Here is a 23,881-nt window from a genome sequence, read left to right as displayed (position 1 = left end):
AGATAAACATAAGTATATTTTTGAGTAGCAACAAGATTTGTACTGTTCTAACTTATATATATATATTTATAATTATTTGTTCATTCTGCATTTATTATAATGGTTGTTCACGTTTGTGTATGTCTATGCTCCTGGGTGTGTATTTTTTCTATATTCGTTCAGTAATGAACATGTCAACCCTGAGGTTGCATTTTTAAATGCTCCCTACATGACTAGCCCCTGGTGTGTCCAGACATGCTCAGCACATATCACCGACCTGAATACAGCTGTCTGTTTTAGTAAATATGTTCACTGGCACAGCGCTTTGTCTCACAGATGGGTGATTATCAGCAGGGGGCAAGGGTTTAGGTCTGAGTGACTTAGTATGTGCTGATAAACAAATACAGCTACTACCTCATAGACCTGTATGTGATTGGTTGGTTTCTTGTTGCTTTGGGACCAAAATCACATTTGTAAAACTGTCTTTCCCTTTTTGATGTGATGTCTCTTTATAAAATTATGCCTGTTATGAATAGGAAGTAACTTAATCAATGGAAATATGCAATTTTCCTCCTATAACAGATTATGTTGATACCTCATCCAACCCATGTCACCATTATTTTCTTTTTTTATTTATGGACAAAATCAAGTACTTTTTAAAAAAGAAATAACAGCATATAAACACGTACCATGACAGTACTTATACCTGAAATACCATCTACATGAATATTACAGATATTTAGTACTGTGATATTTATCAAAGTACCAAAACCATATAATGATACTGAATCATTGATACATCCACAGCACTTTGTGCAAAGGAAATACGTGGCAACTGTTAATGATCAAGTATTGACATTATTTCCCAGTAACTCTAATGACTGTGATTCCCAGAGTCGCCGCGACGTGGCGCAAAACGCGAGTTCCAGATGCCAATGGGCACCGCGCTGTCATATAGTACCGTCGCCGATGCTTGAGACAGGATTGAGGTTTCAGGAGGCTCTGAGACCTAACGGAGGCAGCTGTGACGTGGTCCCGATATCACCACCCAACCTCGACTTGGAATAACCCAGCTGCGTGTTAGCACCTTTCCCCGTGCGCGACGCGTAACGCACGGGAACAATGGGATTGGTCAGAGGTTGCAATGAGGACGCCAAATGCCATGCCGCACACATGTCCTCCCTGACATACGAATCTAGGCTCAACGCAGGTTATTGATTATGCTTGGGATATTTCGGCGTCTGACCGGGTGCCAGACATTTCAGCAGGAGCATAGAGTCCAGCGAGGTGGATGCTGCGCGGTTACGCGCCCCCTGAATCCCTAAACTGAGTGAGTATGAGCTTTCTGTAGCATCCCCATACGTGTCTCATTGGCATGCACTGTTGCCTACGTGCTGCTGACCACAAAGCGGAATCCCCCAAAATGCTGTACTAAACGCATATCAGAATGCGTAACATAATCGTTGGTTGTGGATGTGGCAAGAATACGGGTCCGGTTTATAAGAGATTAATGACGCGCTTCATACAAGTCCGTCGACACGTGTGCAACAGCTTCAATGTAGCCGCATTACCCTTTGTGATTCGACGCTTAATTAAACGATTTATAAGCAGACAGTGGCACTCTCTCACTCGGCAGAAATGCACCAGTGCCGTGAATCAGATTTACCGAATTAGGTGAATTATGGAATCGATTAACAATGAAGCTGTATTGCCGGTTATTTATACGTTTCCTTTCCAATTAAAACGGATTTCGATGGAAACCTCTCGCCGGACTCGCATTTCCACTTTGATCTTGCGAAATTATTTCCTGAGTGCATCTGTGATTGGCGGGACAATACCCACGGGAGCGACGAATTACTCGTGCTGAATAGGAGGTCGACCGCTGAGGCCCTAACATACATGCATTCGCACTACGTGATATATGCGTGGCAAAAAAAACAATGGTGGTGAGCGCTGGCATACGTGATACGTTTTTGCCAGCGGTGCGCAGTCACTATGTCTGTGCCATTGTGTTTTGCTCTATATGGCGTACGTAAGGACGGAATCATTTAACCTGTTGTATGTCTGAATAACCGTCGCAATCTGATGTGACTGAGGTTCTGACAGGACGCAGAAGATGATGATGTGTCTTTATTGGGGCACTAGAGGAGTCAAGAGCGCACGGGACGGGTTTAGGGCGTCACGCGCATCGGCTAATATCGCCCGTGCCAGTCTGTATTGAGCAGCATAATTTAAATCCATTAACAACAGAGAGCATTAATAACTATGAACGAAGTATTGGTTGTGTCTATAAGAAGTGTGGACAGAATGCTTGTCAGACTCCCAGTGTGTGATGGTTCCCCACCCATTACCTGTTTGGAGACACATACACTCAAGTGTGTGGGGGTGTTTGTGTCCGTGTGTACTTGTGAAAGTGGATGCAGTGATTCAGACCATTGGGTCCAGGCTGCTCAATCAAGTAAGCTTCCTGTTGATAGGTGGAGACTGGAAAAGATAAGTGCAATGTGCCCAACCATGAGCAACAGAGAATGCAGAAGAATAGCCTCCGCTGGCTACATTGGCTCATGTTATTATGTGTAATGTCTAAAGTCACTGAAATAATGGTTTCTTTTGATGCTTTTAAAAACAGTGTTCCGTTTACTTTGCTGGGAAACATAAGACTACACTATATGGTAAAACATAGCATTCATACAGTGTAATATTACATGTTTACATGTAAAAAATAAGGTGCATAAAGGGGGGGGTTGGGGTGTGGGGTTGCCACGGTGTTTCATGCATTCTTACAATGATAAACGTGCATGCTTCTCATGGTTGACATGGTCAACTTGTCAAAAAACGAGTTGGACGTAGGACGTAGTATTTCTGTGTTCGATACACTTCCCCAGCGTTCGTGCACAAAAGAAGATATTTTGAAAAATGTTGTTAACAGGCCCCCATTCACTTACATTGGTTACAATAGAAGTGAAAGGGGGGCTGTACTGTTCTGTTACCAACATTTTTCAAAATCTTCTTTTGTGTTCTACAGCTGAAAGAAAGTCATACAGGTTTGAAATGACAAGAGGGCGTTTAAATGATGACAGCATTTTCATTTTGAAGGTGAACTACTCCTTTCAAGGTTCCATAAAGAACCTTTTAGACAAAAAAGTCAGTTTAATTCAATTTAAATGGTAATTTATCCTCACAACATTCATATTTAAGGGTTGTGCTAATATTTAAAGTCCACTAATATATATGTTCTTATATATAACCTTCAACAATTTACGAAATCTGTGTGCATTGATAGTTTCTGTGTTGTTTTGTGTTTGGTCTTATTTTCTGTGTGTGTCACAACTTTGTTTGTTCTGTTTCTTTTTGGATATCGTCACATTTTTCTTTAATTTGCTTTAGCCCATTTTCCATTGGATTACCCTTCCACCATTTTCCATTGCATCGCTTTTAAAAGAAACCAGAGCAGTGTGCTCAACAGGATGCAACATTAAAGCATCTTCATTAGGAAATGGAGTACAGTCAAACAAAGCATTAAGAATATCCATACAAGAGTGAAAAACAATTGGAAACACACTCAAAAACACATAAGACAAGTTGGAAACCTTTATTGCATGTGTTTACACCGATTTAAAGTTTTTTAACCTCTTGTTTGTCCAGCAGTGTCCAGCAGAATGAACAGTACCTGCTGATTTTGAGGGAATTGTTTTGTCAGGTTTGTTGTAGGTCTGTGACGGTGTGATAAGGCACCTCAGACAGTCATCCATTAAACTTGAGACTCTGTTGATGTAGATGTGAAATGAAGAGGAGTCTTTACTTTCAGTTTTATTGTGGAGTAAATGAGCGGTCATATCTCCTAACATTGGTAAAACACAGAAGGCAATCTAACATCTGTCCTTGAACACAATAAGTGTGTGCATTTCAGAACTACAATACTGGCCAAAAGATCAACCTAGAATAGATGGCTGGCTGTGGGTGTTATCATTAAGAAGTATTTTCTATGATCAAGCCAGTACGATGATGATTCTAGGGAAGGACATGACCTGAATGCTGCCATCTTTGCTTCATTGGCACTTGGTTTGATAGTTCAGCTATAAATGTGGCTGATATTACACTTGCAAAAACACATCCCAGCATGCTCTTACAGAGAGGTCAGAAGGTTCTTGTCTACTGTAAACACAGGAGGTCATTACTACAGGACCCTCTGATGACCCTGCAGTCTGTTATTTTCAGTCAGTGCAGGTCTGCTGTGCTCTCAACTTCATTCATTTATTGTGATGTTTATTGACCTTTTTATAAAAAACAGTTGTTTGTGTGTGAACAAGACTTTGGATAGGGTTGCCAAAACAGAAACTTTATCTGAAATAAATGTAAAATTATATAGTTTGTCAAATACTCATAAAATATCCAACATTGTCTGTAATATGATTTTGCACAGATCATTTAAAGATTTTTTAAAAGAATTCCAGATCAGGTTTTGTGTCCTGTTCCTGGAAAGTGCCTTGAATAAGTCAGGAAGGTAATTTCCTGTAACCCATTTAGCCAAACTCAAAAAATCTGGTTTTAGTGAGTGTAGAGTTACGGTATGTGGTTGTAAGCTACAGTAAATGGATGTTCCTTTTTGCCACGGTGTGACGAAACGTTTCTCTGCTGTATCTCAGTTTTTGTCTTTCGATAATCATAAACACAACAGGCTGATTTTGTAACTATTCAAATCTTTTTATATTAAACATCACTGACAGAGTAGCAATAAATATACTCTGAAAAATGTTGAGTTGTTTTGAACCATTATTAAAAGAAATCTGTTTTGATTCCACGTCGCCTTTAACAATTTAAGATAACCATAGTTGTTTTAAAGATGTTTAAAGATCCCATTCCCAATGATCCCATTTTTCAACCTTAAATTAGTGTGTAATGTTGCTGTTAGAGCATAAACAATCCCTGCAAAACGATGAAGCTCAAAGTTCAGTGCCAAGCAAGATATTGTCTTTACCAGAATTCACTTTTCAAGGACTACAGAGAACGGCTGGAATCGGACTACAGCCCTCTACTCCCCACGTACATGATGTCACTATTCCGAGTGCTTTTAATAACCTCCGGCCTAAGGAACATGCCAAAAAAGGCATTTTTTAGCGAAGATGAAGAGCTGCTGGAGTAGTCTTTGGTTATCAGAGATCGTAAACATTTGACTGAGCAACACGCTAAACTACTTTGACTTTCTTCCCAGTCCTACAGCTGGTAATAAGAATTCAGCCACACACATTCTGAGATAACCAACGGTCAAAAAACAGCTTCCATGACTTTAACATCGGCTGTGAAAGCTGTTATGTGTAATACACTGATATTGTGTTTGTGTGCACATAGGCTACCTATAAAACACTTCTATGAAACGTCCTTTGAAGTCCTGCCTGCAAATTTCTCCTGGTCAATCTGCTTGTTTAATAATCCAGTTTGGGTCCAATATAAAAAGGCAAAACTAACGCTTCTGTTATTAGAGTTAATTAATATAACTGGTCTAATGCCATTCGGTCCGGTGTCCTTCCCCTCGCCATAGTAGGAAACAAATTTGCGATCTCTAACCAAGATTGACATTTGCACATGGACTAGCAGTCCTCCGTTACACTTCGATTGATCCGCATGTTTTTAACTGATAAAGTGAAGTTGACGCCATTGTTAATGTTTTTTGGTAAATTAAAGGGACTAAAGGAGGGACTTTATATTGACCGAAAGAAATCCAGTCGTTTTGTTAGAAGAGGGACAGCGGTGAAAAATAGACTTGAAATATGTGAAATATAAAGCGTTTTTTGAAATTAGAAACATGAACATCAATTGTTAAACACCCTAAAGACATAATAAAAGCCTCAAAAACAGAGATAGAATACAACTTTTAAAAGGGTATTTTAGTTGCATTTGCTGCAACCAACAGTTCCAGCTGTCAGTTATTCTGTGTACTGGAAGAGTGAATTATCTTTACAAAGCAGTTATGTAAAGGTGATACTGAGGGGTTTAGCTTGAGAGATCTGTTTGTTTCCTATCTCAGACAGGATGACAGAAGACACGCTGACTTACCACTTGCTCACAAATAAATCATTAATCATCTTTCACGGAGACATGTTATGCAAATTGCACAGCCCTGCTCTTCAAATATGTTTGTTTTTAATGTCTTATTTCCCTGTTTTTTTGCTGATATTAAATGGGCAGAAAAAGATAAAAAGGAAGGGAAAAAAAGAGAAGGGGGAGGAGCCGAGAGATTCATGTCTCAGGAGTTCGGGGGAACGTGCCAGATTTTCTGTGACTGAAATCTAGTACTTAAAAGTAATTAAAACATGCCATTTCACCAGTCTCTCTTTTACACCATTTCACTTTTGCTCTATTCCTCACCTCCTTTGACACAGAAAGGCTTTATGTCTTTCTCTTTCTGCACTTTACTGGAAAATAGGTGTTGATTACAGACACAGAGATGGAAAGATGCCATTGTTATGTGATCAAATTTTCAGTTAGTCAAAGATACACTTGAATCGAATAAAAAAAGATTGGCATGAGTGTTATTTATGTGCCTCTGACTGGAGTTTTGACATGCCAATGATCCTGGCTGAAGTCTAGACCCATTCTAACCTTTTGTTATCTGATGCAGTATCAGGTCGTGACCTAATGGGTGCTTAGTTCAAACCTTACCTTTGACTGAATACATAGTGCTAATGGAAATTAATGTTTGGAGGGTTCAAAGAATTAATAATAGCGGAAAAATGAAATAGCATAGATGAAACATTACAGAAAGCTGATTATACACCGATATTATGAAATATAAACAAATACATGATGCATACAAGAAATGTTATGTCGCCACAGCATCCAGCTAATTTTAAATGGTTGTCAATGGAAAAAGATGACTTTTAGAACCAGATGATGAGCAGGAGCTAACAGAACTAACCAGCATAATAACCCCTACTATAACACTACACAAAAAAAACATGTTTGCCATTGATGTCCAGTGTTTCCCCTAGGTTTACAGCTTTGGGGGGGGGGGGGTTGGGGAAAATTGACGAGAAATCATTTCCTTTTCATTCTTTATGTGCTATCTATCTATCTATCTAGTCACATACATTGATTGTCTGGGAGGGTAATGCTTTGTAAAATTTAAAAAATGTTACATATAAATATAAATAAATGTATTTAAATCTTTTTAAAATTGACTTTGGCAAATAACCTTTGTTAAATGTATTGAAGTATTTGTTAATATTAATGGGCCAGAGCTTAAAAAAGTAAAGAACTAAAAAAAGATTTATAAATGCTAACAAATATATTGCTCATTCATTGTTCGTTAATGTTAGTTAATACCTTTATATGATAAACTAATTTTAAATGGGATTTTTTTTGTGAGACGGTTTAATTTCTATGATGCATTTATTGGAGAATAATCCTGTCAGACGCGGACGCTGTTCTGAACGTCATCACGTGCGCTGTTCTGAACGTCATCACGTGACATTCCCATACAACACGGAGCCATCTGCATAGCGTATTAAATATCTCTTGTCTTATTTAATCAGCAGATTTACAATGTCCTGACTAAAAATATTTTAAACACACATATGTAAATAGTAAGCGGCATGTAATTCATTAATATACATTTTAACCGCCATCCGGTGATGAATGGACTTTTGATGCTTGTCAGGGGCAGGATGCGAAACACTTAGATTGGAGCAGGAGAGCTACTCCGGCTGCTACTCGCAGTGGAGTGAGTTTTGCCATCTTCAGTTCCCTGTGAGCTCTTAAAAAACGCAAATATTTTCATTTGGTTTTCATCTGATTGAAGCGACATATTTCCCGCCGCGCTCTCTGTCCGCTAATGTTTGTTTGTGTGTGAGTGAGCGCGTGTGCGCACTCATTGGGATAATTGTAAACGCGCAAACACAGACAGAAAAGACATGCCATCGTGGAAATAAGATAAATAACATATTACTTAAGGGTTATTTAGTTTGTTTAATAAAATAACAAATTGTAATCTGGCGCTATAAAGAAAATCAAATCAAATTTACTTGACGTCCAAGGGTGGCGGGGCGAGCAGTTAGGAGGGCGGGGCGCCCCCCTTATATAATGGTAGGGGAAACACTGATGTCTATTGAGAATAGAAAGATGCATAGATGTGTGTTTTTGTAAGCAACATATGTTTGTTTCAAACGTTGGATTTCACACGTAACCGGTTATTGTAGAAGTCTCTTAACAACATAAAAGAGGGTTTAAGCCTTTGGTAAGGATGAGATGTGTCTACTTCTTAAATGAAGCAGAATTTTCCAATTAGGACCAAACAGGATGTTTAGATTTGCTCGGTCATATTATTAAAATGAGACCTGGGAGTCTTTTTGTGGTATTCTGAATAGTTGCTCAGCACTAGCTAATTTTACCAATTAAAAATGATTCTGTCTTGCTATGAGTTCGTTTTTCAGAAAGAAGAAATGAATCCGTCTGAGAGTGTCGACAAGGACCGTGTATAAGAGAAAGGGCTCTATTTCTTTCCCAAACCGTATCTGTGTAATTACAGAGGAAATAAGCTCTTTACTGTTTAATTAACACAGCGTAGACAAGATGTAGATTTAGCCCCAAATTCTTCACACCGATTTTGTCTCAGTCCAGAAAGTGTGATGGGAGTGGAACTGTTAATTTCAGTAGATCACTGCTTCTTTTGGGCACCTGGGTTATTTTCAACCCAGTGTTGGGTACCTTTTGTGAGTGTACTTTGACAGAAAAAGATATTCTTGAAAAAATGTGGTGACCCTGCACAGTTTATTTGGCTTTTATTTGGTGTCTGTGATTGCCTAAAACCGATAAAACCAAAACCATGGAGTAAATATTTATGATTCATATTTATGAATATTCAAATTCAATATCATAATAATCCTGACCTCAACCTTCATTTTACAGCAATGTAAGGACTTGCCCTTCTTTGGCTTTCCTGCTTTAAAGGAGCAATGTGGAGCTTTTAGTTGCATCTAGTGGTGAGGTTGTGAGTTGCAACCAACAGCTCACTTCAACCCTTCCTGTCGAAGCATTACCGCAGGTGACACAGAACTAAGATGTTGTCACGTTTTTGCTTCTTTGCCGAAGGAGATATAGTTACGATATAGTAACTTTTTTTTAAATGAAAAGTAAATGTATGCATTTCAATAAAGATACAAGACCCTGTTTTTGATTAATACCCAAGAGAACATGCTTAAATACGATTGAAACCGCATAAGATTCCTTTAGGGATGATTCTTGAACCGTCATGCATTTAGTGAAAAGGTTTTGCTGACGATGTATATGCCTTTTCAATCTGAGATGAGGGCAGCTCTTGCGTCACTGGACGCGTCACCAATTTAATTTGAAATCCTTCACAACTGATTTCGTTTTCCAAGCACAACAAACATATGGTTGGTAAAACATTAAACTTGGTAAAAAGATCATCTTGCCTGGAAAACACGGCTTTCACTTCTTTTTTATTTTTCTCATTTTGGTGCACGTTCTCGATAGCGCGCATCTCCTACTATGAGTAATTACCATAGTGACTTGTAGAAACTAGAGCCCTCTCCTGTTTGGAGAATTAACATCCTAATATGAAAGCAGTCTTTTCATTTTTAAGCGATCATACTGATATGGTCCTGCGAGCCGTATATAAAGAAAATGCGGGCCGTATCCAGCCGCCAGTTGCCCGCTCCTGATATAAGTCATACGGGGACTATTTTATTCACCCAGCTCACACTTTCCTATGTCTCTGCATAAGAACACTTTACAGGGAATGACTTCACAAATCAATAGGACCAACATGTGATTTGGCCATTCTTTGGAGTGAAACACACTCACATCGAGCTCCATCTGGCCTTAAACTAATGATGTGCTCATGATGGAACAATCCCTGATAGAACGCTCTGTTTCATCACACTGCTTTCCATGTACACAGGGGACAATACACACTCATTCCACAGAGAATATCATTCTCATTGTTGGGATCCCTGCCACTGGCTTGCAACAAGGAGTACTGTTCTACGAAGGATTGTTTGCTGTTAGCGATCTTCATTTGTAAAGGGAGGAATTAAAGAAGTAACTGCAACAGTCAGTGTTGAGCTATAGGGTTTATTAGCATTATATACTGTAGCCGAAGGCCATTATATCATATTGAAGGTCATTATGAATGAAGATCTCAGTTACTGGATCTTGCCAATTATTTCATTCATCAGTTATGTCACATACAGTACAGTCAAACCAAACATTATTAAGACACAAGATATATATATATTTTTTTTACCTGTGGGTCCAGGATGCTGAAGTTCATTTATGTAAGCAAGGATAGCTAAATAAAGTAACATGTGAAATATTGTGCCCAAACATTCTTTTTAAATTGAACTGCCATTAAAATTCATAAAACTTATTCAGACACATCAACCATGTTTTGCTTAAATGTTTTTTTTTATTGCTAATGCAATCTTTTTACACCACAGACTGAACAAAATGAGGCATTGTTTGGTAATAGATTGCCCTGATTTGGTATTATCTTATTGTGTACTTAAATTTAACAGCTGACGGCTATTCAACCTAATCTATATATTACGTGTGCATGTGGCGTGTAAATTTATATGTATACTTAAATGCACACACATGCATGTGTATAAATATGTGCATAAATATATATACATTCATATTTAAATGTGAATGACACATGTTTCAGTATACATTATATATAGCTCATATTTCTGAAATATGTACAAGTATATTTATATACACAAGCCTCAACAACACATTTGGTAGGACTTTTATCTCAACCCTGTATTCTACTTTTTATTCTAAATTTTATTTAACATAAAATAAACACAAAATGACTCATAACATGTGTATTTATTTAAATACATTACAATTCAATAGAAGTAACATCCTAGATATCCACTATAAGAAAGCAGACTGCACACACTTGATAAGGAGTGCAAACTCAGTAAAAACTCAATAAGCTTTATTACTCTACTCGTACAGCCCACCCATTGAGGCAGTTAATTAAAAAAAAAACACAACGGCATGGAGAGCTTGAGAAAGTGAAGGTGAGAGAGAGAGAGAGAGAGAGAGAGAGCTATTTGTGTAACTGTACTTTAGTACCAACAGCAGCTCATCAAGTGACATTGAAACTTGAGAATGTGATTTGGGTTTTATTTAATATATTTCAAATGTGTCTTTTTGGATATGTGCATTTTCCAAAAAAATAGAAACTTGATATCTGTCTAAATGGGTCATGCTCAGGTACTTTCAGCCATTGTTTGCTAGCAATGTGATTTGAGGTTGCTTTATATGTCGGTTTATACTAGCTCTGGGCTTTTACTCCAGAGTGACTGAAGGCTGTACCTGAATACATTTGTCCAAACCTCATTAAACGCAAATCACAATTGGGCTGCAAGTAAATGATTTGTTTGGTGGTACTGGATGAACAGAAGTCCTCTGGTCTGGTGATGCTATTTGAGGCTATGTTTGGAATGAAGTACTTCTAATGTAACACTTCATAAATATTTAGCTGTATATTTTCTACAGCTATCCAACGCTTAAATGTTTTTTTCGCACATTTAATCAAAAGCAGGTAGTCATCCAGGTTTTCTATGCTTTCAAAAAACTTGTGCTATTCCCAAACGTAGCGCAATATTCATCAATATCTTGAATCTGAGAGGTTGGATGAATGCCTCAGCTTAGCACAGCGGTTTTCCCTACTTCTGGCAGCCAGCCTTTGACAAACACAATCTTTTTTCTCTGTCTACGATGGAGTCAAGACTCTTGTGTGGAGTTTAATAGAGGACATCAGGTTCCGTTCAGGGCGAGTGTGCGTGCTTACATTTTACTACACTTGTATACTAAATTATTTCAGCTATTATGCACTTCTGTCCTTTTGAAAAGCAGTATTTTCCTTCTTTTGATGTCTCAACGCTGTTGTTTGCTTGTGCATATTTTTAGCTCATTTCATGACTCACTTTGATAGCACAACTAGTCGAGAGCCAAAATAATTAAAACTGGTATAACTTTAGATCTCTAATCCCCTCTCAGCTCAGGCACGATGCCTGTAAGGTTACAAGTCAGAAATAACCACAGAATTCCTTGTAGCGCCATCGGCAGAGCAAGTCTTCGTAACAAAAATAAATGGCAGGATTGTGCTTATAAACAAAGGTGGTTGAACCATTCAGAGCCGATTCAGAAGTGCTGCTAGTCCATTCAGAAGATGTAATGGAGAACTTTGGACAATTGGAGAAATTGTGTACTACGGCGAGGTTCAGTTCAATGCACATCAGTCTTCTGCGATGTCTCTCATTGAAACGAATGGAGTGCATATATGGATGAAGCGATGAGAAAGATGAGGTGGTGATATGTATGATACATAAATATTTGATCATATTTGCACACTTCCTGTTACAGAAAATGTAATATTAAATCCAGCAGCAATTCAACTTAGCATTTAAAAATAAAGGATCAAATTACATCACAAACGTGCTTTACAGTTCTTTCACACCATTGAGTAGGAAACATTTCTTTATGCATTTCTTTGTTCTGTTGAACACAAAAGAAGATATTTTGAAGAATGTAGGAAAGCAAACAGTTCTGGGGGACTTCTGAGGACTATTGTAATTGTTCCAACTGTTTGGTTACAAGGATTCTTTCAAAAATCTTTTTCTGTGTGCATCAGAACAAAGACATTTATACATATTTGGAACAATCCAAGGGTGAGTGAATTATGACAGAATTAGATTTTTGGGTGACCTGTCCCTTTAAGGTCCTACCAAGAAAGAGCAGACCATGGCACTTATCACATCAGCAGAAGTCGAACCATAGACCTTGTCATTCCCTATCTGCTCATTTGTAAGTCACTTTGGATAGAAATGTCTGCTAAGTGAATAAATGTCAATGTAAAATCTTTACAGTGAGGTGTAAACACCTCTGCTGTTGTTTATTTGCAGCGAAAGAGAGATAAAGTACCTGGTGCTCTCAAATCTGCATGTCAAAAGATGAAAAATGCCCCCGGTTGGAAGCAAACGATCTCACAGAAACACTGAGCGACAGTCAGTGGGCAGAAAATGATACAATGAGGGAGAAGATAGAAGAGACCCACAGGCAGAAAGAGACCGACTTGTTCAAGAGAAAGAAACAGAAAACAAGAGAAAGTGTGCGGAAGATACACTCTGTCATTCATTCACATGAGAACGTCTGTAGGGGGAGAGAAAAACGAAGAGTATGATTCACGTTTTGTTATTATGATACGTTCTTGTTACGAAGCAAAGGAACTGAAATCTCGCACCTCTGCCGTTCTTTTTCAGATCTCGCAGACGGTGTGATAGTTCGAGCGCGTGTGCATATGTGTGTGTGCGTGTGGGGGCGAGAGTGAAAGTGTGTGTGCTAGCACTTCCACATGGCCTCCATGCAGGACGGGGTGAACTTCTCAACTCATCCCTACAGCAAAGTACTGCTGCTGGGGGCCATCGCAGCAGCCTCGGCCTTCGTCGTCACCATCCTCATCGTCGTGTTGTGCGTCGGTTGCCAGAGGTAAGTGGCACGTTTTAAATGTCCACCTTACAGAAAACACAAAAAGTTAATAACACACATCCATATACAAACATGCAAAAATCATACAAATACCGAAGTGTGTTGGGTTGGGTGATTTTGAGACAAATGTTTTGGGGACATGCTGTGATCAACTAAAAATCACAATACATTTCATAATAATAAAAAAGCCCATTTTGCTATTCAAATTATCATTGAATTGTATGTTGATTGTTTATTTGGTTTTTCCAGCTTGCAAGGCCTGTTATTCACCCACCCATCCAGCCAAGCCTTCTGTTGTTTTAAATGTCAATCTGTTTATTTGTGACAAAGAAATCTGCACCCATTTTCCTGAGGAGAATAAATCTAGAATAATTTGTGTTTGGTACTTGACAGAATTGTCTTTAATCCCTGGAATTGATAATTTAATTGAAATATATATGTTCTCCCTCTACAAGACAAACAGTTGGAGCTTCACAAGTCAATTGAATCAGAAAGCTGAAATGAGTCAGAGCATCACTTCCTCATCTCTCAGTTGTTAAATGAAACGATGGTGAAATGCACTTGCTGCTGATCAGCTGGGAAACTGAATCTCTCTATGTGTTCTGCAGGAAAGGAAAGTCGCACAATGGCACTGGAGAGGAGAGGAAACACAGACTCATGGACATGGTGAGCAGCTTTCTTTCCTCAGTCTTTCACTTCTCTTTGTACAGTGGCTCAGTTCTGGGCTCGGTTCAAGCAGATCGGTCAACCAGTTCATGATTTTGTTTGAGGATTAAAATTCTTCCCTCACACATTTCAAGTAACGACACATCATGAATTAAGATAGTCTTTGGCTCAATGGACATAGATTTAGTATAAAGGGATCTCTTTCTTTTAGGTTTTCAGTCTTAAACAAAGGGACTAATGTTGAAACATTAATTGTCTAAGATCTTGACTATAACTTTTCCAGCTTGGTGTTCTATCATCGAAAAAGACCAATTTAGATTATAGGATTACAGTAATATCCAGGCAGGTTTATGCTGTTTGTAGCCGGTTGGTAGACCACCTTACCAACAGAATATTACTAGTGGTAACTTTGGTCTTTCTAAAGATAATGGTCATTATAGAGAAGCTAATTTAAGCTATTTTAGAAACAACAGCATCCTAAACTGTGCTGGAGATGAGAATGTTCTGGGCTGTGTTTCCCATCAGCACCGTAAATTTAAATTGATCTTAAAACCATATTCAACAATGGAGCCTTTGGTATGTCTTTTTTTTCATTTAATAATTTTGGTTTCTTAATAAAACATGAATCAGTTTTCAAATACTTTAAAGCGGATGAAACACATGCTGTTTTTGCCAATCTCATATTAATCTTGAGTACCTATAGAGTAGGATTAAATATTTTGTATCTTCGAAGAGTATCTAATTTGTTCACATTAATAAAAGACAGATACAGCTGTACGATTATTTCCGAAAACAGACGGCATCCTGAAGGCGTGTGGGGGGGATTATTCCTGCATATCGTTGATTCACTATAAATTCGTGCTGTTTACCTCATGCGAGCACGTGCCGATTGCCGACAAAACACACCTTACGCATTCGGTTCATATCGGCCATCTTTAAGCACTGGGACTGCTCCATCTATTAGTTTCAAACAATTTCCAAATCTCCCTGGTTAACACGTGGGCAGGCTCTTTTATCTCGCTCTCGCTGGTTGACGTGTGGGTGTGCTTTTCGGATAGAAATGTCCAATAAGGGTATAAGAAAAGTTGTTACGTAAGAGAGTTTAATGTTCAGAAATACGTTGTGAAACCTAAACGAGCCTTGGAGGAGTGTATTGAGTACAGATATACTACGTCATATATCCGACTCGTTTTTTGACAAGTTGACCATGTCAAGCATGAGAAGCCAGCATGTTTAATAACGTAAAGAACCAGTCCTTTGAGTTTTATCAAATAATATTTAGGCCAATATTTTATTTGATTTTGATTTACATAAAAGTTTTAGTAAAATATATACTAGCTAATGGCTAGTAATATAACAATTAATTTTATATTGTAATAATATCATTTTCAGCCTCGTAAATATCTTTTTTTTGCATTTGTGAACGTAGGACTGACAAACAGCTTAATTAAAAATTGAATAGTCAGTTGCAAATTCTTTAATAATGAAAACATACTTACATGCTGTTAGGGAGAAGAGACAGACCGTCCTTACAAAGTTGGATTTGCCCCACTTTTTAGAAACAGCCTTTGTGCACAACCAGGTGTTAATGTGCTACACTCGGATTTGTACTGTTTTGGAACAGTATTTCTAATGGTGTCCTCGTTTGGAAGACCCAACTAAGTAGTTGTTTCATTTGTGATGAAACACACAGCCTCTCACGACATGGCGGCAACAACAACACTACAGTGGGAATAGACACACCTTCTTTTTTTACGTATACATTTTGGGCAGTGTTCTTCAACGCTTCTCGCGAACTGATGTAGAAATGTGGGGGCGTGTTTAAACGTTAATTTGTGTAAATTTATGTGTCTTATAATCTGCATGAACAACTTGTAACACACCAAACATACAGGAAAACACCAAATTGCGTCATATGATTCTTTTAATTTATATTAATTTGCTTTCCTATTGCTCAGTGAGAGCATTGTGCTAGAAATGTAAAGGTCATGGGTTCGAGCCCAAGGATGGCACACACTCAGAAACAAATTAAAAGTAGTGCAATTTAAGATGCTTTGGATAAAAGCGTCTCCCAAATGCGTAAATGTATAATATTTTATTGTATATTAATAATAAAAAATAAAAATTACTCAACAGTAGTAATATTGTATACTGTGTACATGAAATTCTACAGTAATTATCTTTGCATCTGTTTTCAGAGTATACTGAAGCAGTCCAAGCTGCGATCCATCAGTAAGTCAGACACCAAGCTTCATGAGATGAACAGACTCAACTGCAATGGCAAGAGTATGTACTGTACAATCACATCTCTTGATAGCTTGATAGCTGATACAACTTCACACATGCAGAACCTGAAGTTTCATGGGATGGGAGTTTCTATAAGCTATTTTAATATATTTAACTACTTTTATTCTATAGTGATTGTTATGTCTCTGCTGCCCTTTGCCTCTGCAGTTTCGAGCAAATCTTTGTACCGTCTTGTTAAAAATACCAAAATACTTCTAGTTCTTGTTTGACATCACTTAACTGATCCCCTACTCTCTGTAGAATCTTCGAAGAAGAATCGCCCCGCCAGCATGGATCTGCTTCTACTCCCCAGCCGTCGCTCAAACTCAGACCTGCGTGCTCAGGGCCGCCAGCTGCCTCAAATCCCCGCCGGTGAAGACGGGGAACACACATATGCAGAGGTGGGCCGTCGCTCCTCTCCCACACGCAGTTCTGAGGACGCCCGCTACGGCGTCGGAGGTCGAGCTGGAGAGACGGACACACCCGCCCCACCGGCTGTCCCTGCCAACACCCCAGCTCCTCCTGATCCTGATGGAGACTGCTTAGAGGGCGGGATTCCAGAGGCAGAGACCCTCCCCCAGGTGGTAAACACACCCCCTCAACCCCAGGAAAAGGTGGAGTACGCCTGCATCAGGAAGGTCCGGAGAGTGGACAAAGCAGCGCAGAAGAGGGAAAATGGGACGGACACAGAGGAGGGACTTGGACAACAACGACACAGCAGTGGGGACATCCGACACGCTCCTCCCACCCACCAAGCCCCGCCTCCTATGCACCCACACAGTCAGAAAATGCCTAGGAAAAATTTGGAGACCTTCAACCTTCCCGCATTCCCTAAGGTACAGAAGAATTAAAGAAACTACCTATTAACTATGTATGTATATATTATCTTCATGTGGACAAAAGGGATTTTCTGTACAATATTTGCTTTTAAAGTCCCTTGGGTTAGATTGAACCATCAAATTATGAAGCCAAACAATAGAGAAATGACAAATTAATAATAAATATGAACTAAATAAAAACAACCGTGTATCAAAGAATGTGTTTATTTAATATATAAATGCATAGAAATCTAATAAGCTCACAGTTAATAAAGAATACATGGACTGAAGTAGTATTATTTATTACTTTTATGTTGATATCCAAAGTAATTTTTCTGAGGCTTGACTTCAGTTAACACTAAAAATGCTTTAAAATTGTGTTTTTATAATTTTCAAATTGTGTTTTATTGTGTTAGTATGATGATTTTTGTTGTTGTTATTATTACTTAATGAAAACAACCCAACTGCAGTTTAATTCATATTAAAAACTAGATTTTAAAAAACTTTATCTGTTTTTGCTAATGAACTGCTGATTCATATGTACATATACAGCTCTCAATTTAAACTTTTTTATTTCTAATATATTTAGAAATTTACTGACAAAACCTTAATAACCGTAATTTCATTTTTAAGTTTTATATCAAGTCTCATAACATAATTAGGAGATAAGAGCATAAAAGTTAGATTTCAATGATAAATTTCACTATGATTTCAATCTTTGACATGACCTTACTCAATCAATTAACGAAATGAATGTTATATTTTTCACAGAATGTTCTTTGCATTAAGTAGGATGAATTTATATTGACAACAGTAAATCACCAGGGGTTTTCACTGGCAGGATCGCATTAATATCATGATGAAATTCTGATTATTTCTGATATTATAGTATTGCAACAACTGTACCTATTCACTTCATGTATTAATGCAACTACAGGGGTGTAGCTAAAGCTACAGACAGACAGCGCCGATGCTAATTGAAAGCATTTCTCATTATACAACCACTAATGGCCTTCGACTAAATTGTCTTATTGTGCTTTAAAGTCTTATAATGGAACGTCCTAAAAATAGAAGCATGCAGCCGATTGCTTCCTCTGTTTGTGTGCAAAAGTGCAAAATAAGTGGGTTCACAATTAAGTACACTGCAAGTGTACTTCATTATTTCGCCTAGAAGAAAGCTGTCCAAATCAATGATACTTGCTGCGATTAGATGTCCGTCCGCATCATTTGGGGTGCTGCTTACCCAGAGGCCCTTTACTATGAGTATGATGCAACTGACGGAAACTCGCAGGAAAACTTCTCAATCCGCCAAACCCAGGCAAACAGCCAGAGCCAGAAAACGGGCCAGTCACATTTTCATGGGAGACAAAGCGAATTGCTATGGTGAATGCAGGAAGCTGCAACATGTTAATCCCTGCCCTTAAAATTGGCACTGTGACACGCCCCATTGCCCACCTTCAGCTTCCCCTGCATAACAATGAGAAGAAAGTGCACAGCAAGCATCGGTTCACTCCCTTAAAGCGAGTATAGGAAACACATTAAGACCAATATCATTAGATCCATTGAGTGGTTAGACACGAGGGACGCATTAAACCAGGGGATCGGAGACTGATTATGCTACATGAGTTTATTGTTTAGGGACAAAAATTGGGAAGTGACTCCTCAGTTGACGTTTAGATTTTTATTTGCAGTTTGTATGACTATGGCACATAGTGAAGGGTTTTATCATCTTTCATTGTGCTTTTGGTTGACATTTTGATAGAATAAACCTACAGTACGTCATGATGAATAAGGAATAGATGTCGCTAGCACAGGGGGTCTACCAGGGGAACCGTGGGTTTGATTATATTACATGATGATGTACTCAACAGTACTTTCCAGTGTTTAGTATTTGAGATGGTTTATTGTTAAATTGTAACATAATATTTACAATTCAAGTCGATTGTTGTAATACGTTTAGGAGGCAGTGTTTATGGGAAACGGAGAGCAGTACATATGGAAACCTCCGGAAGACGATGACTTCATGTTCCAGCACAAGCAGATGGGTATGCTGAGCTTGCACGCTGGAGAGAGTATGGCAGCATCTGCAGCAGGGGTCAGTATGCTTTTAGTTTTCTGTGCAATTTAGGGTCTTCTAAGAAGACTTCTGAAGAATCTAGAAACATCTTGTGGCTCTTTCTATCAAGATCTTAGACCACTTTCTTCGTTTCTTTAGAAACAGTGCAACCAATAATAAAAAGAGTTGTATAGGTTTATGGTTGATAAGATAGAAAAATTCTGTAATTTAATCAATGTTAAATTACGTATTCTCAATGTTAGTTCAACATCTTATCAGTTATTCTTGCTTTTTGGGTTGGTCATCATTTAGTCACACTGAAGTCACTCTATTTTAGTTCTTCATGTGTTTTCCTCTGTGGAATACAAAATGAGAAATTAAAAGCATTGAGAATGAAAAAGAGCTTCAAGATTTAAATTGGACACAAAAGCACCATAAAGCTATCAGAGTGATGGTCCATATGACTACATATACATTATTTCTAGTCTTTTGGAGCCATGTGACAGCAATATGGAAAAATATGTTATTCACTGAAAATGTTTGAAACAACATGGTGGTGAGTAAATGACAGATGAATTTATCCAGAAACAGTAGTCGCTATTAGACACAATAAGGCTTAAAAAAACATCACAAGCTGATTATAATTAAGAATAAAACACATAGAATAAAACATTAAAATATTTAGAGGTTTTATTCACCACAGACCTTAATTCGGGCAATTTACCAAAAAACATTAAAAAAAACATAGACTTTGGAGCGATGGGACCCGAAGTCCTATAATGCTAACTCGCATCCGGGTTTTGCATCCAAAAATACATAGTTTCTGAGGCTCCCTATTGTTAAAACTGGGGCGAGGATTTTCAGTTCCCAGCATCCTTTGTTTATGACTGCATTTGTTTAGTAAATTTCATTATTAAGTGTGGTTTGTGTTTTTCTGTAAAGAGAAACACTTGTTTGTATTCAATGTTCATTTATTTAAACTTTAACATATAAAAATCATGTTCGTTTGACAAACATGAATTGGGTAAATTAAACATAGATAAATTGTGCTGCGTAAACATAACTTTAATGTATAACAAATGTACCTTTTTTAAAGCTAATCCAACAGATTTGTTTTCAGTGTACGGCAGATTAAGATGTTGTCTCTATGTTGCCATATAGATCACAGAAATGTATTCCAAGGTCTGCAAAGCAGGCAAGAAGAAGCGAGCCATGCCCGGCTCACCCACAGCACCAAGGGACATCAGCGGCTTTAGGACCTTGGCTCGAGGTGACCGCGGCGACCGTGACGGGGGTTTTAGTGTTGTAGTCAAACCCCAAACGTGGGCCCCGCAGGAGGGCAAAAGCTCCCGAGTTCCCCCTGGCTGCATGGAGGACCATTGCTATGAAGCCATCAGCACAGAGGAAACAGACCTAGCTTACGATACCATGGAGGGTGGAGGCGGCTGGAGGCGCGACAGGCCTCCGCCCAACGCCAGCGCTACCCTTCGGCCCAAAAGGAAGAGACCACAGCAGCCCCTTCAGCAACCGCCTCCTCCCCCTCCACCTCCCCAGCAGAACACCAAAATGCAGCATCTCTCAGCCAAAGGCCTGGTGCTTCCAGGGGAGAGTCTGTATGAGAGCATCCCCGACCTGAAGCAGAGCTCGGCTAACTCCAGCACAACCACCATCTTTACTTTTAATGATGGCATGGAGATGTACGTCACTGGCCTGTAGGGGGAGCTATGGGAACTTTTTTCTTAGAAAACAACTTGAATCTTGACGATGGGATGCACACGTTACCCCGCTGCTGTGTATTTTAAATGGTACCAAGTGTTCACTGAGCATTTATTGAGTTTTGTAAGCCTAGCTCAAGATCAGTATTGTTGCGGCACAAAATACTTTGACGTTGAAAAATATTACAGAGTTCACTTAGTCGCACACCTCCATGGCAAAGAAGAAAATAGTCACCAGTGCCCTTCACCAGCCACGACATATCACCACAAACATAACATATCACAACAGACAGTAGCATCACTTGTATTCCTCTATATGGAATCCATGTTTTTTTTCTTATTTACACGCTGTGGTTTTTGACCATCGGAATTGCGGGTCAAAGCTATATTAGATGCCTAGAAAATCCCAAAGGAGAAAGTGAGCACAAGTCTAATACAAAAAAAGCACAGAGTTTAAAAGCATCCTTGCAGCCCCTGGCAAAAGAAAATTATATTTTGATTAGATAGAGTCAAAAGCAAAAGCATCGTCCCCTATTTAAAAAATTAACTTACTGACAAGAAATCTATATTTAATCTGTTCATAGAAGAGTTTATCCTATTTTATAATGGCTAAAAGCTATCTATAATCTAAAAGATTTAGAAAATACATGGTCATATTTTTGTAACGTAAAAGTGTTTATTTCTGTAAAATTAATAATTTAAACAAATATTCTAATTCGTTGGGTCACACAGTTGGAATTATTTTTCTTATTAAGCACAAGTATCCTTTGCTCAGCATGTTAACTGTCAAAGTCAGTCCCCTTATAAAAATTGGACAGATTTGAAAAATACATTTAAAATCTATTAAAGGGATTGCTCCCCCAAAATAAATAATTGTCATGATTTATTCACCCACATGTCTATCTAACTCTTTTCTTCTGTGGAACACAAAAGAAGATATTTTGAGAAATGTCTCAGTGGTCTATATAATGGAAGTCATGTTTTTTGGAGACCAACGTTCTTCAGAATATCTGCCTTTGTGTTCTCCAGAACAAGAAAGTCATGTTTGAAATGACACAAGGGTTGTAATTACAGAATTGTCATTTTTGGGCGATAAAAAAAAGAGATGGTGAACTGTGATTGCCAATAAAGCAAGATTTAGAATTAGCAACAGCTCAGGGACAGTGACAAAAACATGAAATAATTGCACACAAAAATACATTACATATCTGACAGGAGACCCCGATGTCTTTTCATTGTAATTTAATTGATTTGTAGTTTTGACATAACATCACTGTCACAAGTCACCACAGCACTTCGACCACAGTAAAGTGAGTGTTTTTCTTTATCAAAACTGTTTATGCACTTTGCCTGATTAAAAAAGATGCATGCTTTCAAGAAAAAAACACCCTTGTAAAGGGAAAAAAGAAAAGAAACGTGACAAACTAGCACTGTCACGTGGTATCGGAGAATGGTACGGTTTATTTCTTGCTGTTGTCGGTGGTTTGTTTGCTTTATACGCCTTTTTCATCTGAGAAAAAGCACAGAGAGATTTGCTTCAGTACTGGGGAGACCAATGAGGACTCAAGGAGGACTCTCTAAAATAATAGACTGATGGCAAGAAATATAACACGTAGTGTGTCATGGGTGACTCCTTCCCCTCTTGTCATTTCAGAAGCTGTCAGGAGGTCCGTGTGCGTCACACTCATTCTTTAAACAAAAGAGTGTGGATTACGATAAGATTAAGTGGAATCACAATCCATTTGATTCTTGAGCCAATCTTCTGTGTTATATAGATATAATGGGAGATTTGTAAAATGGTAAGAAGACTCAGCAATTTCAATTTGTGTAACTGGAGTGTATTGGGGTTTCAACAGTGGACTATTGTCAAATTCTGTGATCTCTGACACTTCTGTATGGACTATAGCTGCTTTATCAATGTCTTGAATCTGATATTAATGTGATCTGGAATAAATTATCCCAATTGCCTGGAGCGCACAAAAAAGGGGCTCAGGTCGACCAAATATAGTCAAACGTTAGTGCAATGTTGTAAATATGTTACAAACACGTGAACAAAAGAAAATGCAGAAAGGGGTGGGGGGATTTGCTCTTGGTGTTACTGAAAGTATTTGTTTTTTCCGGTTGTCCTTTATGGAATGATTTTCTCTGGTGACAAATTATCTCAGCAGTATCTCTGTGAGTTTTGATTATGTGCTTTGGGATTTATTTTTTAACTTTCAATTCATTTTAGCTATACTGTGTATCTCAAAGACCAGTTGATTTTAGTGTGGCAGCTAATGTTGTGCGTTTGCTTATCAAACAACAGGGTGGTGTGTATTAAAGCTGTGTAATTAAGTACTAATGTGCAAAAGATTGTAATGTTTTTATATCAAAATGACTATTCATAAAATGTTGGGTCAAGTTTATACTTTTTTAATAAAGTAGCACTTCAAAAAACCCAAACTATATAGAATTTACATACTGTTTTCTTAGTAAGTCATATTTTCGTTAAAAAAAAGCTGTTAATCCATTCAAGTCATTTACAAGTAGTCAAATACTATATAGACGGTTTCAACGGCAACAGCATAAACAAACGTTATGTGGCCCAAACTTAACTTCTAGTAGACCTCTACAAAGGATTAATATCTGTTAAGTAGTTATAATTTGATTTAATACAATTAATCCGAATAAAATAATACAAATTAATATTGAAGTTAATAAAATAAATTGTTATTTTATAACCAAAAAAAGACCGGAAGTAAACTTCGGGGCAGCCCAATGGTCCAATGAAACCGTCTATAGTCAAACCAATGCAGTAGGCTGATCTATTTTTGTAAAACCAATATACTCTGTCTCTGGGC

The 23,881-nt window shown here is 38.1% G+C and overlaps 1 protein-coding gene across 3 annotated transcripts; it reads left to right on the top strand.

Annotated features, from left to right (window-relative positions):
* The first annotated feature begins 942 nt into the window (after window positions 1-942).
* si:dkey-70p6.1 (uncharacterized protein LOC570575 homolog) lies at window positions 943-23,378 on the top strand. 3 transcript variants are annotated; one of them, XM_056773310.1, is made up of 7 exons: window positions 943-1,309; window positions 13,275-13,500; window positions 14,109-14,166; window positions 16,365-16,398; window positions 16,714-17,288; window positions 19,231-19,365; window positions 20,488-23,378. In XM_056773310.1, exons 2-7 carry the CDS (start codon window positions 13,367-13,369, stop codon window positions 21,040-21,042), a joined length of 1,491 nt encoding a protein of 496 aa, XP_056629288.1. In that variant the 5' UTR covers window positions 943-1,309; window positions 13,275-13,366; the 3' UTR covers window positions 21,043-23,378. The 3 variants fall into 3 exon arrangements, with proteins under 3 accessions (XP_056629288.1, XP_056629286.1, XP_056629287.1); XM_056773308.1 differs by having other exon boundaries at window positions 16,365-16,452; XM_056773309.1 differs by lacking the exon at window positions 943-1,309 and adding an exon at window positions 12,915-13,189 and having other exon boundaries at window positions 16,365-16,452.
* The last annotated feature ends 503 nt before the right edge of the window (window positions 23,379-23,881 follow it).

This window comes from Triplophysa dalaica, chromosome 18 (genome assembly GCF_015846415.1).
Source record: "Triplophysa dalaica isolate WHDGS20190420 chromosome 18, ASM1584641v1, whole genome shotgun sequence".
NCBI classification, from domain to species: Eukaryota; Metazoa; Chordata; class Actinopteri; order Cypriniformes; family Nemacheilidae; genus Triplophysa; species Triplophysa dalaica.
Note: the sequence above shows the minus strand (reverse complement) of the source record. Positions and strands in the feature narration are given on the sequence as shown.

Coding starts and splice junctions, on each gene's coding strand:
- si:dkey-70p6.1 (XM_056773308.1), top strand. CDS start 13,367: ATGGCCTCCATGCAGGACGGGGTGAACTTCTCAACTCATCCCTACAGC. Junction 16,453..16,713: donor ACTCAACTGCAATGGCAAGA/GTATGTACTGTA, acceptor TACTCTCTGTAG/AATCTTCGAAGAAGAATCGC. Junction 17,289..19,230: donor ACCTTCCCGCATTCCCTAAG/GTACAGAAGAAT, acceptor TAATACGTTTAG/GAGGCAGTGTTTATGGGAAA.